General features: G+C 38.8%; 1 protein-coding gene across 1 annotated transcript in view; it reads left to right on the top strand.

Moving 5' to 3' along the window:
- Nucleotides 1-14,877, top strand: part of MICAL3 (microtubule associated monooxygenase, calponin and LIM domain containing 3) — a 184,541-nt gene that overhangs the window by 103,056 nt on the left and 66,608 nt on the right. Inside the window, exons 18-25 of the mRNA XM_049821547.1 lie at nt 336-431; nt 2,567-2,623; nt 4,521-4,625; nt 7,150-7,257; nt 9,922-10,029; nt 10,697-10,883; nt 12,827-12,915; nt 14,045-14,132. Of these exons, the coding sequence (XP_049677504.1) occupies nt 336-431; nt 2,567-2,623; nt 4,521-4,625; nt 7,150-7,257; nt 9,922-10,029; nt 10,697-10,883; nt 12,827-12,915; nt 14,045-14,132 (838 nt within the window). The remainder of the gene's footprint in view (nt 1-335; nt 432-2,566; nt 2,624-4,520; nt 4,626-7,149; nt 7,258-9,921; nt 10,030-10,696; nt 10,884-12,826; nt 12,916-14,044; nt 14,133-14,877) is intronic.

Raw genomic sequence — 14,877 nt, forward strand, 5'->3', positions numbered from 1 at the left:
GTGCTATGGAGAGTTCCAAGTTGTGCCTTTCGCTGATTGTAAGACCTTGAGCCAGAAACTGTTGGTTTAATTGATGATTGTGTACATACGTGTTCATTGGCTGCCCCTAGAAGTATCTGTCAAATGGACATGTGATCGTGTGGCTATGGGTGAAAAACAGGTCTTTCAGCTTGAGGTAAAATGTGGTGTTAGGTCATTCATGAGAGGTGGGAGCTTAAGATCACAGCCTCTCGGTTCATGTGTTCTGGCCTGTCTTACCAAAGTCAATGGTAATGTTACCTCTTTTCTACCATTATTATGTTGGTTTTTTTTTTCTTTTTCTGTTTTTAAAAAAGCTGAGGAATAAGGACCGTTCTCGGACCTGCCCCAAAAAAGTGATCATGCTCTCTTCTTCCACTCCACCTTCCTCTCCACCGTATCCCAGACAGCAGGTGATTCCCTCTGCATGCTCTGTCCCTCTCTCTTCATTACTGTTTGTATGAGTGACTAGATCAGTTACTGGATGCATTTCCAATTTTCTTTTTTCATATGATGATAGGGCTTCTTCAGCCTCTTAGGTTAGAAACATAGGTGGGCATTAGCTCACCAGAAGCACGAAGAGTCTCCACTGGAGACTCTTGAGATTTTACTGTAGGGTAATTTGTAATTACAGTAGCCTTTCTCAGTTTTGAGTTGCATCAAGGTAGAAATGAAATGTTTGGAGTAATGCAGGGAAAGAAAATGCAACTTTCCTCCATCTCCTCTCTTCGTTTAAATAGGTATGACTGAAAATTTGCCCTTGTATCCATGAAACTCTTTCAGGATTACTTGTATGAAGTGCTTTTTTGGAGTGTTGTAGTGGCCTGCACATGTCCACTGTGGTCCTTCTGTTTCACCCACACCCAGGACTTTGTCACACAAGAATTTGTGTTCAGTCTGTCTGAGTTTGAATTTGGAGCAGTGAGAGCTGTTCTGAACACAGTGTATAAATGTGCATCCAGATGTTCATGCACGTGTATTTGTTGTCCTTCTAGTTAAATATTACCTGAAATCCTTTAATATTTGTGTTGTCTTGTACGCGGTCATGGTACTTCTTTGAGTTGTATCCTTTTAAAATTTTTGTTTCATTTTCCTACTCTAGAAATAAATTCCACTCCTCTGTGATCAATCCTGAACTAATCTTGAAATGATAAAAGGCAGCTGCAGTTCCACAGACCTCTCATAACTTTAAATAAGTATTGGACAAATAAATTTCCCCATAGGTGGAAAATGTTTCTTTTCTGAACACTTGTATGCATATAAACTCTGTAAAGGCATGTTACCTTTTAGCAGAGTAGACAAGACTTATTCTTGGACATAAAGTTTGACTTGCCTTATTGCTGTGATTTCTCAGAGTGTAGTTAGTTACATGTTACAGTTAATCCGGTCTAATTATTGTCAGCCTCCAGAGCACAGATTCTCCACTGCCTCTCTGGTGTCTATATATGCAGGAGAGGTCAGCTCTGCTTACTGATCTGATTTAAAACTGTCCTAACAAAAGAAGTGGTTAGTTTTTTGGCACACTGTGGACAGCATATGGTTCAAGGAAGGATACAGGAATGGACTTGTAGGTAGAATAGGGTGGGAAAGCCCTTTTCATTAACAAAACCCGCATTTAAACTGAATTGAGTGTAATATTATCAGATGATGTGATAGCTAGCTGCCTTCCTTTTGTCAACATCCACTGAAAATTTTGACAGATACATTAAGGCAGTTAAATGCTGAGTTTTACTTTTTAATCTACAGTGTGGGATTCATTTTCTATATAGAGAAATTGGCTTTCAGTTATTAAGGACCTCTTAGCTTTATATTTTCCTTCCCTAGCTTCTCCAAGTGTGTGTTTGTCCTGTATTGTCTTGGTTGCCTAGTTCAGTCGTGAGAGCCAACTACTGCTGGGTCCAAGTGTACTTGGACCATTTTCTACATTGTGTCCTGTAGGAAACTTTTTTTGCATGTCGTCTTGCTCAAAGAAATAATAAAAAAAAATCTGGCTTCCTCCTTTTAACTCTGAGGAAATTTCACCCCTTCTGCTACAGAACTGATCTATTAGACTCTGTTGAGGGGTCTGCTTTTGGAGACATTCTTTTATCCTTAGGAATGATTCCTTTCCTGAAATGGTCTTGGCCCAGGCCTCATAGTGAGTCAGATGGATCTGCGTCCTTGTTATACTGATGTCTTTTAAAACCTCTACCTCTGCGCTTCTAATACATTCATTCTGCCACTTCTTTCTAAACTTTCCATTTCCTTCCTTTGATCTAACATCACAGTATGAGTTATACTGAGTGTCTTACTATCTTTACTGTACTAATTTCATTACATTCTGGTACTGTATTATGGTTTACTGACCTAATATGAATATATGCAGTTTTTAAAAATTTCCCTACAGGAGCCGAGTTATTATTGCCAGCTTTAGAATATTCTAAACAAACTGTTCTGCTATCATTATGGCCTCTCTTCTGTCTGCATTGTAAGAAAAATCAGATGAAGTGTGTTTTGACTAGGAGGTTGGTCTGTGATTGTTACTAAGCTCATAATTTGTTGCCTGCAGAGAAACAGGGAACCTGGTGCTGAATCTCCCGGGGAGCAGAGTCCCGGACAGGAAAGGGTAAAGAGCATGAACAAATGGCATGGATGCTGATGACACAAGGCTGTGGTGGATGTGTGCAATACAGAGAGCAAATATACTGGGTAGTGAAACACACTTATCCTAATGCTGCTGTTAACACGCTGGAACTGCTGAGAGTCAATTAGGAGTGATTATTTCTGTGTGATACCCACATAAATGCGTAACAAGCCTTCATCAACAGTTTGCTATATGCTTTTACTTTGCCATAGATCTAGCACTTAAGCTCTTCCCATTCTTCTTTTTCTCTTACACCTATTTAGTGAAGTATCCTGTGGCTATAGCAGAACAAGAAGAGTTATGTTTTGTGCTAATTCATGTGAACATGGTTGCATTGTTTTCACTGCTTGCTTTCTGGATGGTTAAACAACTGGCATTCCATCCTGCCTCCTACAGGCCAAAGTAAAAGGAAAAATGATGAGGCATTATTTAGTACAGAGACTTTGAAGCCTTCTTAACAATGAAATATTCAACAGTCTGTCTGAATGGCTCAGTATTATACAGAAGCATGGGAAAAGAAAAGATAGGCACTCAAAAGAATTGGTTGATTTGAATTCATATTGACAAATTAATTGACATTCCAGTAAAGGCTTTGAATGAATTAAGTCATAAGTGGTAGCCAGCTATAAAACTGTTCTAACTTTCAGAATGTGTTCTAACAAAAGACTCTTGTGGGCCAAATGTTTTCTGACAGGCAGTACAGAATGAATAAGCATGTGTCTGCACTGACATGGAAGCCCACAGCTTTATAATAGGCCCTAGTTTTAGTGAAAATGATCTAGTAGGAAGGAGTAGGTGGAACTGAAAGCAGCTGAAAATAGAGTATTATGAATGCATCTGAATGGGAAAAGTGTTTCCTCGTAAATTGGGTGTGAACCCAATTTTCTGTTCTGCTTTGGAAGACAGTTAGCAGTACATAGCAGCACCCTGGCATTCCTGACAGATCAAGCCTGAGGTTTCTTCTTGCACATGTTTGTAGTTCCTGGTCCATTTACTTTTGAACTCTCCAGACAAATTAGCTGAAGGCTGTCTGATATTGTAAGTGATACTCATGTCTTGTACAGCAGGCCACAAGCCACGTCTTTTTTCCATGTCACTAAGTGCACCACATAACAGTTTAAGAAGATTGATATGAAAGACCAGAATAGCATAGGTGTCAAATATTATACCTGGGCTGTGTTGACATGCCAGTACAGTAAGAATAAGTAGGATAGTGAAGTTGCAGAAGTAAAATTGGAAGCTTCTGTCATAGTTTGATTTTGCTGTGCTTTGCTTCAACCAGCCAGGCTCATTAAATGTCCTCTCTTTGGTAAGTACAGCATTCACTTTTCATATACCAGCATGTTTAAGGAAACTAACTCATTTTTTATGAGAACTGAAGTACATTACCCTAAAAACGTGTGTTTCTGTACACAAAATCTGAGAAACACAAGTATGTATGGGTTTAGATATGTAAAGAAAATCCCTGAGAATCAAGAACTATGGTGAAATAAGTTGGCAAATAAGCTTCTTTGTGCATGATAAAGCTTTTTTTTTTTTTTTTTTTTTTTTTTTTTTTTTTTTTTTTTTTTTTTTTTTTTTTTTGGATGGTAATGCCAGAGACAGAGGCCATGTGCTTGTTTGGTTTTGGCTGCAGCAGTCCTAGGTGGGAGAGTTGTGAATAATGACTAATTCAGCTGTCTTTTTTTCTTGGCCTTGAGGTTCAAAACTTAGCACTTCATTAGAGCAGTAGACTTTGGGAATAAAAACAGTATTCACATGGGAACTCCTCTTACTGTTCTGCATGTGAATTTCATACCTTTTGTCTGGTATTTCAGTGTCTGTTCCTTTTGGAGCTTTTTTTGCTGGTTTGTTTACTTCCTCCTTCCTCATCTCACAGAGATCTCCTGGTTTATTTTCTGATGACCAAGTGCCTGAGAATGTTGAGCAAAGGGCATGTCAGCTGGCTGCCCTCCCGGAGTCCAGACCTGCCATGAGGCATCAGGTGACTACAGCCCTGCCTATATGGTGTCCTGTACCAGTGTGGGATTCTGGGTACCGGTGACATCTGGGGTCAGAGGGATAGAAAAATTTACCAAAATATGATGACTATTGTTGTGCAGTCATGTGGTTAAAAAGCCAGGGTCAAGTCTATTTTGTGTAGTATTTCTATCTTACCTGCCAGTTCTTAACCATCTCCTTGTCTGGTGAATGACAGTCTTTCTGTTTCTCAAAACAAAAATATAAACAATAAGGTAAAAAACAGCCTCCAAGTTTCAGAGTGCATGCTGAAAACCAGCTGGACTTCAGATCAAATCATCTCACAGTGGTCATTTACCAGTCAGTTGCTCACAAATTTTACTTGCTTATGGAAACAAGAACATTCTTATTTTCCAGGCATAATTCCTGGCTCTGAAGTACTACTTTTGTGTCCATGCTTCCTGTAGACTTATTTCCAATGGTAGAATTGGCAGTTTGTGCAGATTTTCTTTGACTCCAGCATACACTTTTGGTTTGGTTTTGTGCTTAATTTTCTCTCCAATGTGTCTTTGGCATATGGGAGCATGCCAGTTTGAACAGTGGTTTCTTTAGTTTCTAGTTGCTTGCCCCTATTTCTGTTTTCAGTTATCTTCAACAGCATTTGGCAAACTGGAGAGTGCTTTTGGAAAACACCACCTACATAAGTAATTTTTTCATAACTTACTGTTTTGAGTTAACCATCCAAAATGAAGCTGTCTTCTTGAGCTGGAGTATAAGCAGTCCCGGAACTTTTGCTGGTGGGCATAACTTTTTCAAGCCATGCCAAAAAGAAATTTATAACATCTAGGTCACTTTTCATTCCTGTTCTTTGGGGATGCCATCTTTGCTGATGGTTAAAGTCAGTGAAGCTCTCCTTCAGGAAGGAAGAATGAAACTGGCTAAATTTGAGATAGTATTTGGGGACAGAGAAGAAACTATGAAAGACTAAATAAGACAACTAGTTTAAACATATTAACACCTATTTGTTAATGGGCAATACAACTGAAGATCTCAGGCATGATCCAAGACTAGCATGCTCATGTGCATTTCCTTACTCAGTTGAAATGATGATACAGAAGTTAACATCTAGACCAAAACATCTTGCTTCTACTTTTTCTGTTGCTCTCTAGCACTTTTAAGCTCCTTTTAAGGGTGGAAAAGATTAACAGCATTACAATGCAAAGATAGAAATTAGTTTTGAAACTGTGTAATTTCTGTATAGTGCAGAATTAAGGAGGAGAGAAAATAGAGGGGAGACGGCGAACACAAAGTAGAGGAAAGGATAAAGTGAGTAGGGCAGAGAGGAAAAAGAGGAAACAGATGTTGGAACACTGCAGGCAATGATGGATTATGATGTGAGATTTAAGGGAAGAAAACAAGAAAAATAGATTAGTAAGAGAAAGAAGGCTTAGCAAAGTAAGACATTTTCAGAAAAGAAATTTGATTAAATGTTGATGATCTTAAGTGCAGAAAATTTGTATGTAAACAGTTATATTTCTTTAAATTGGGGAAATTGTGAAAGCCAAGCTATTTTGCATTTTGTCCAGTAGATTTAATTTTGAGACTAGCCTATTCTACTTGGCTAGAAATAGCTATTTTTGTGGGTCATGCAGCTATGTGACATTTATTTTGCCTTTTTATAACTAAAACCATAATTTTCTTGTAAAAGAATGAAATATTTGAAATTTGCATAATTTTTCTTTCGAGGCTATAATTTCTAGGAAAGTACAGTTTCTACTAGTGCTATTTGTCTGATACTTCCAGCTACTGGTTTTTTCCTATTTATAGTAAGTATTTCTTGGGAGAGAGGTATAATGAGCCATAGAGGTAATGAGAGGGGTATGTTGGAAGACCAAATTTTGGGTTCTCCTATGAGGAACCAGCTTCAGAAGGATGCAGATTCTCAGTTTGGGATTTACTGTTTGCCATTTAATAAGCAAGAACAGCAGATTGGTTTATATTGTTTCGTTCTTTTTAGTGTGATATTTCCAATCTGCTTACGGTAAATTTTAGGTTGGAAATTCGCTGCTAATTACTGGCAATGCATACAAGTTAATTTATTTCTGTTCCATCCCCAAGGAGAGCAGGCTTTTGGTTTATACAGTTAAAATATAGAAGAGATCTCGCATGGCCTGAAATATGATCTTAGTGCCTTGAGCCAGTAATATGGAGCAATGGGAGATACAAGAGTAGCAGAGGAAATTGATTTGGGATATTTGCCAGTGGCTTGGTTGGGTTACAGGAGGTTGGACATCTGTGGAAGTAGGTAACTGCTTCCAAATGGTCCTAAATAACTTAAAACCTAATAAAGAACAAATTAAGAATAACTTACTCTGCCTCACTAGGGAGAAAGTGAAGATACACTGGACATTTTTCTCCCAAGTTTTTTTACAAGAGTCTTTAAGAAATTTTTTTTGATGGTGGGTAGAAAGGCCTCAGTTTTTTTTATTTTCTCCTCTCTTCCCTCTATAGCCATGTATGATTGTTTTGATTTTTATTTTATTTTTTAGCTAGAGACTGAACCGTCTCGACGATTCTTTGTTGACCAGTGGGAGCTCTCCCTTAGCCTCCGTTCTTCTAATCGCCCTTCTTCACCTTCATCTGACTCTCTTCGACAGGTAGCATTAGCCTGAGCATTGCAAGGTGCACTCAGCTGTGTTTGCTTGCTGCACCACAGTCCCACCAGCGAAGGACATGCCACAAGAGACGGCTAGGCTTGCAATGCTTCACCTGCAGAATGCAATGTCTGTGCATATTCATGCACAAATGAGAAGCCAGAGGCAATCTGTGGCATAGCTTGGTTATTGTCAGCCATAAAGCAGTTTGAAACTAAATATATTTAACATTTGGTGTAAATGAAAAGCCTGTGGTACATCTCGCTCTCAAATCAGGTTTTTTTTGAACACTGATAGTCCTTCGGGCTTTGCAGTTTTGCTTGCTGCTTTCGTTGATGTCTTGAGCCAAACTACAGAATGTGTTTGTGCATATATACTTAATGGACACTGTGAAATAGAAAGTACTTTGGCTTTCTGAAAAGGTCGCTGAGAATTTGAACTAGTTGCTGTTGTCATACGTAAACAGCAGGAACTTGATTTGACCTAAGCTGGAGTGGGTTTTTTCCCTTCTCTTGAAAATGTTGCAGGATGGTGTATATCTTGAAGGCTTTTGCCTATGGGAGAAAAGATAAAATGCGTCATTTAAGACCCAGTATTAGGTCATATGTGACGTGTAAGAAAAAAGCAAAGCAAATCAGAAACACAGAACCCCAAATAAAAAATTCAGCAACTAAATTTTCCACACTAAATAGTCCAAGGTATTGTGAGTTAAGATTAGCATCATCACTTTTTAAGCATGGAACTTCATACGTGCTGGTAGAAATGTTAAGATCTTGAAGCATCTGCAGTTAAGGTTGGATGAATGTTTCAAATCACAACTTCTTCACTGGAAACCTGGTTCAGCTAAAAAAGTTTTTTCCCATGGAAAAACTTGAACTATCTTTTAAGAAAATTTAAAAAGCCTCAAAGGTTTTTGGTCTTTTAGAGGAAAATGGGGAACTCTTGGCCAAATTATTATGATTGTCAGTTAAAGACCAATAGTGAAGAAAATTTTTCCATTGGGCACTATTTTAAATGTAATGTGCTATTTTAAATGTAATATTTGACAAGATATGATATATGACATTGAAAGGCAACTCTGCACATGTGTATGCACACACTAGCTGAGGAAGAATATGGAGCTTGGAAAATTCTGAAAGACAAATCATGTTTTTTCTTGCCTATATAAATACTGTGTATGCTCTGCATTTTGGGGTGGAATCAGAAGACAGGTAGAAGTTCTTTCTGGGTAGAAATAAACCCTCATTACTGCAGTGGCACAGAGCATAAGCAGTCAGGACTTCAGTGATGATAGCAGCAGTAATCTCTGATGGCTGAGCACTCCATTTTCAAAATATTTTTCCCCAGAGAAGTACCCATTCTGTGGTGAATTTCAGTTTTTGTGATGCTTCCTGCTGTTCTCATGTCTGAACATGTGAAGGTCTTAAACATTCCTAAAAGGCTAATAATCTCATATATGAAATTTATGCTGCATTATTAGTTGTAGGAAATAACTAATGTGCTTCAAACAAGTTCTGCTATATGAATGAAGGAGGTTTTGAGATACAATTTAGTCCTTTCCTTCAGAAAACTGTTATCCTTGGTATTTTACACTTAACCAGAAGCTGGATTGTCTCTCTGATGATTCTTCATTTGCTGAAGAGAATTTCGCTACAAACATTTATAATGCTGCTTAGTCTGGAAAAGAAAAATTGCTTGGTGTGCTCCTTGCTGCTTTGAGTCAAATATGACATGACATTTGCAGTGTGATTGAGCTAACATGGATGTAACCACGTAATTTTCTTAACCATGTAATTATTGCCAACGGTTTTAAGTATTTCCTGTGAAAAACGCTTCCTCTGCTCCTGCAGTGTCTGAACTTGGCTTGCTAACGTTCATTTTGTACCATCTAAAGTAACAGCCAACCTGCCTAGATTTCTCGGAATACTGGAGGGTTTTTAGATATCCAAAGTTATGGAGTGAGTCAATACCCATGATGGGAGAAAAGCCTAGTCATAAAGCAGTGTTCACAGTTGAACAAATATATGTTCCAGATGTATGCAGGTGTGGCTTTAATGCATTGGATGAGGCTCTTGTGTCTTTTTCCATACAAATCTTCATGTATTTTTAGCATTGGAAGAATTCATCTTTTTGAATCAGCATGAATTCCTTAGTTAAGGATTTCTCCCTGCTCTATGAATGCTCTGTAAATGAATTCTTTCCAGCTGCTAAGCTTATAAATATGCTGTTGTGATCAGCATGTTGCGTTAGACTATGTAACATGTCTTCTAAAAGATCTTTGTTTCTGATAGCAGTTTAACCTGGAACTGAAAAACTTAACCTATATTTGGCCTCGTCTTTGAGAAGTTTCTATGCCCAGGTTTCCAGGTGCAAGTGAAAATAAGATCTTTCTTCATCCTCATCATCATACTATTTCTAGACCATTTAGAGAATGCAAAATGCAAGCCGCCTTTTCCGTTCTTACAGTTGATTCTGGACTGTACTGGTGATTTCTGATGACACTAGCTTTGCTATTACTACTTGTCACTTCATATTGTCCACTGTCTTGGCATGATTTGACCTCTCTGCACCTTGTCACCACCTACACTATTATCCTTTTAGTCATTTTTTAATTTGATTTTTTTTCTTTTCTCACTTCACTATTGTTTTATTCCATCCATCTGGTAGAAGTATATAAAGATGTACACAGGCGGAGTGAGCTCATTGGCTGAGCAGATAGCCAATCAGCTTCAAAGGAAAGAGCAACCCAAAACCCTTCTAGACAAGAAGGAACTGGTAAGATGATGTACAGAAGATGATGCGTGTTTGTGATTAGATGTACTGTAGTTCTAAAGTATTGTGAGTGTCCACTTGTTACTACCACTGATGAAATCTGTTGTAGCTTTGTGAAAGACTTAATTTCCCTTTTCCATCCACCCTCACTCTTGTCCTCATTTTCCTTGCAAAATTTTTTGATCTAATCTCAGCAGCCAAAGACTGTGCATAAGCAATTGAGAAACTGCTTGTCATATTCATGATGATGTGTTTGATCCACTGGGGCTACTTCTGCATTATTGTTTTCTGGAGGAGATTTTGATAATGTAGGTCTAAGAATTGCTGTTTGAAGGATTTCTAATGATTTTGGCTTTCCATCATATGCCTCCTTCAGTCATTTATTTCAAGGTCATTAGTAGTAGTAGTGGTGTCCACTCTTCCATCCAGAGCTTATTTTACTCCTGACATGTAGGCATGGCATCCTGTGACCTTCTTCCCTGGACAGTAAGGTTAGTTTTTGGTGTCCTGGTTAAAACTGTGAATTGTGTCCAAGAACTGCAGCATCCATGTGTGAAAGAACTGCAGCATCCAGATGCTCCTGTATCTGCATAAATGACGAGAAAATAGGAATGTGCAATCTTGTTGAGGCTGGGCAAGCACAAATTTAGCCATGCCTATTTCTGTCTAGGGCTCGCTCAAAAAGGAGTTCCCCCAAAACCTGGGAGGCAGTGATGTGTGTTACTTCTGCCGCAAGCGAGTCTATGTGATGGAAAGGCTGAGTGCTGAAGGCAAGTTCTTCCACCGCAGTTGCTTCAAGTGTGAATACTGTGCAACGACTCTGCGCTTGTCATCTTACGCCTATGATATTGAAGATGGTAAGACAAATTGCCTTTTTGTCAGAACTCCCGTAACTGTTCTGGAAGGTCACCTAGCGATTTCAGCTCTTTCTTTGCCTAAAAATTATTTGGTGAAGTAGGTAAGAGAGTAACTTCTGTTCCAAAGACACCATCTCTCAAAACTGTTGAAACTGTATGGATTTCCTGTGGCCAGGTCATGCTGACAGAAAAATAACTTTGATAGGTATCTCATGTGTGTAGGTAGGAAGAATCTTTTTGTGTGTACTGGATAGAATAATGTCCATGGAAACACCATTTAGGCTTGATGGGCAAGAAGAACCAAAACTATGTATTGATAATGCATTATATAATGACTTCAAGTAATGGACTTGCTTAGTCACGAACAGTTGAGGAAACTTAAGAATCATCAAACCAGTCTCCCAGTAAGGAATAGAAAACCCATTATTACTTGACCAGAAGGTCAGCAGACTTGGCGTGTGAGTTTAAAGGAGCCAATGATAATTTTGAAGTGAATATATAAAAGTAACATCTTAATCAGTAATCAAAGCTGGGAAAAAGCATTTTTTGAGCACTGCTGTTATTTTGGGCATTCACAAGTAACCAAATGTCTGACTACGTGTTTAGCAATAACAGACTGAGCTCCTTTGTCAGCTGTATGGGCTGAAAGTTTTTGCCACCAGGTTTGGTGATACCCTCTGCCAGCAAGCTTATGTGTGCAGTTATGGCCAGATAGTTCTCAATGAAGCAAACACAAAGCTCGGCGTTTCAGCACACTTAAGCATTGATTCTGAAATGATATTACATGCCTAATGTTTGTGTATGTATAAGAAACAGATATGGCCTAATAGAAGTGTGTGGTATCCTATCTAATTATTGTGAAATTTTAGCTTATATTTCATTCTGGGTTTTCTTTGAGAGAAAAAAATAACAAAGCTATACATGCATTGTTGCCCTTCATCTAGCTGTTTGGATTGATGAGCATTCTGCAGCATTCTGCAGTCAGTGTCTGGTTTTAGGCTTCAAAGTCTGAGAATTTTTATGTAAAAGCTTTTCTGTTGTTTTTTTCAGACAATTTGAAAGAGCAGTTTTTGGAAAGAGTAAATATTAAGAAATGTTTATTTAAGCAGAGACTTCTCGAAAGATGGCGTTTGTCACTTTTCCATCATAACAAAACATTGTGCAAATACCAGCCCAGAGAAACTAGAGGAAGGGGCAAAGGTCACAATATACATTTGAAATGTGTTTGGAAAGCTGTAGGAATAGGATAGCAGTATAGGATGCTATGAGCTGCGTATACCAAGCAGGATACACTGACAAAAGTACACTGGAAAATAATAAAGTGCCATCAATTTGCTGCTATTATTATTGTTTGTATTATGGTATTACTAGTGCTGCTTTGGCTTCCTGACAGTGTTGATACTGGTGAAAACCCATCTAGACTTCTGGGGTGTTACTAAATCAGTAGTATCACAAAAAGTCTCAATTGTGAAAATGAATCATTGGTTGATTGTCCTTTCCACAAGTAGCCACTGTGCATTTTTGGAGATGGTTCTTTGGGAGTTAACACTGTCCTCTCCCACTTCCCTCTGCTGGTTGTATTCATTCTTGCTTTTTCCAAAAGTGCTTCTGCCAGCTTTTCATGTGATGATTTCTTTGTTCCTCACACACTGCTGCATTGTTAGCATGTGATACAACACAAGCCTCACAGCTTTGCTTTGGTGTTTGATAGGATTTTAAGCTAAATGGCTGTCAGGCACCCAATGGAAAGGAGGCTAGCTAGGAGGGGGAGAGAGGAGGGCCGGAGTTAAAACTTCAGATAGTGTTTGCCTCCATGTATAGTGAAATAATTAGAGGGAGCAACGGGAATGGCAGCAGGAAATAAGTTGCAATGAGATGGACATTTATATTGGGCTAAACTGCTGTGTTCTCATTGTTGACTATTATTTGTGTTTTATCTGCAGGTAAATTCTACTGTAAACCTCACTACTGTTACCGACTCTCCGGTTATGCTCAAAGGAAGAGGCCAGCAGTGGGTCTTCTGTCAGGAAAGGTAACTCATTATTTTTATCTAACATATCATGTTAATAGATTTTGATTCTTAACATTGAAAAAGTAAATATGCTGGGGGTTTTTTCCGAAAGTAGGAAAAAATCAGAGTGCATAGTTCTTTTTTATGTCATGAAAGCTTGTAGTTCTATAAATTTTATTTAAAGCAGTTCCTTTAATTACCGCTTCTCTTTTAATGGTTCGTGTTATAAAATAATGTACTGTCCCATTTAGAACAGGATTTTGATTTGTTTTCTTGTCAGCTGGCATATTTATTCAGTCCACACAGAGGCTAAATGAATAATGTTACCAGTTTTGGTTTTCCATGGTGTTTCTGAAGATGAAACATATTATTTGCATTTCCTTTGAAACATGAAGTTCTACCCCACTTGCATAGGCTATGAAGAAGACCTGCCTTCATTTCTGAAGGTTTTCTATGTGTTAATGGGAACCTGTGTGTGTGTGTGGGGGGGGAAATTAAAAAAAAAAAAAAATCCCTTTTCTTATACTATCATAATGGAAGCATTTGTGCTTTAAATATAGGATCAAGACGCACTGTGTAATACAGAAAAGTTTCCCAGCTTTTGTCATTGCAATCCAAGGCACTTAATTTGTCTCCACAAGCCCCTTCTCAGTATTTTTGCATATTCTGAGCAAACTACATGCTCGTCTCTTAACAAGTTCTGTTAAGCTTGCCTGCTACAAACTGTCCTTCCCACTTAAATTATATTTTTACTTTGTGGTAGTGTTTGTCTCTCTCCCTGTTTCTCAAATTTTATTAGTACAAGCTGAAGCTGTACTCCTTTTTGGAAGGATAAGGGATCCATCCCAATATTTGTGCCATATTTCCTGCCAAAAATAAAGACTAAAAATTTCCCAGATGAGCAGACTTCGGGGATCTTACTGCTTTGACTCTCTTGGATATCCAGCTTGTTTTTCAGAGCTTTAACAAAGCCATAAATTGAGAAGGAGCATACTTGGTTCAGACCTTGCCTTATGTGATGATTAAGGGGTATCTTTAACAGCGAGAGGGATGTCTCATATACAGCCTCACATTAAAAAAAAAAAAAAGAAGACTATTTCTGAGGCATTTTCAATTTTAATAGGAATTTAATTTCCCCATGTTCTTACAGGACACCAAAGGACCTCTGCAGGACGCCATGGCAAATGATGGAAGTGGACGGGCAAACACCATCTCCGCCTCAGCAGAGAGGGCCCCAGGTAGCTCCGCTTCCTTCTTTAGCAGGGTGGTGCAGTACTCTCTCGGCCTCTTTGACAGAGTTAGGGTGGCAAGCCAGCACCTGCAAAGCACAGTTGCCGCGATTGGGCACCAGGTAGCCCAGAACCCTTTGGACTCCTTTTTCATGTGTCAGCTGATGGCTTTTGGGGTTCCCTTTCTCTATGTCCAGTCAGAAGTTCTCATGCAGATCCTAGGGGAATTCTGTGGGCAGCCTGCTGACCAGTAAGAGTTAATGTGACCCAACTCTGAGCTGTATAACTTGCGTGATTTTTGGGGTGCCGTGTGAATTTTGTTTGTGATGTGAAAGTCTCAATATATTATTTTGCACTGTGGCTTTGGGGCTTAGATGTTCTCAGTCCTTTCAAGGACATCATCTGAAAGAATTCCAGGAAAACACAGAGGTTCAGTTGAGGGTCTCCTGTGAGTGGGCCCAAAGTGCCCCATAATGTATGCAGCTTGGTGTTAGTGAAGTTAAAAGTTCTTCTGATGCACTGGAATAGCTCACAAACTGGATTTCTGTGTTTGCCTGAATTCTGGGTGTGGTTTCTTGTTCTCCCAAGCTTCTCTTCATTAATCTGGTACTTGAATGGGAAAGATCCCATTATCTCTGGATTGTGTCTCCTTTGGAATTCTGGGTATCTGACAGCTAATGGGATCAGATTCCTTAAACTCCTTGAATTTTGTGGTGCTGGCAGGTCATGGTGCTCTTCCTTCACTGCCAGAATC

This window comes from Accipiter gentilis, chromosome 18 (genome assembly GCF_929443795.1).
Source record: "Accipiter gentilis chromosome 18, bAccGen1.1, whole genome shotgun sequence".
Classification (NCBI taxonomy): Eukaryota; Metazoa; Chordata; class Aves; order Accipitriformes; family Accipitridae; genus Astur; species Astur gentilis.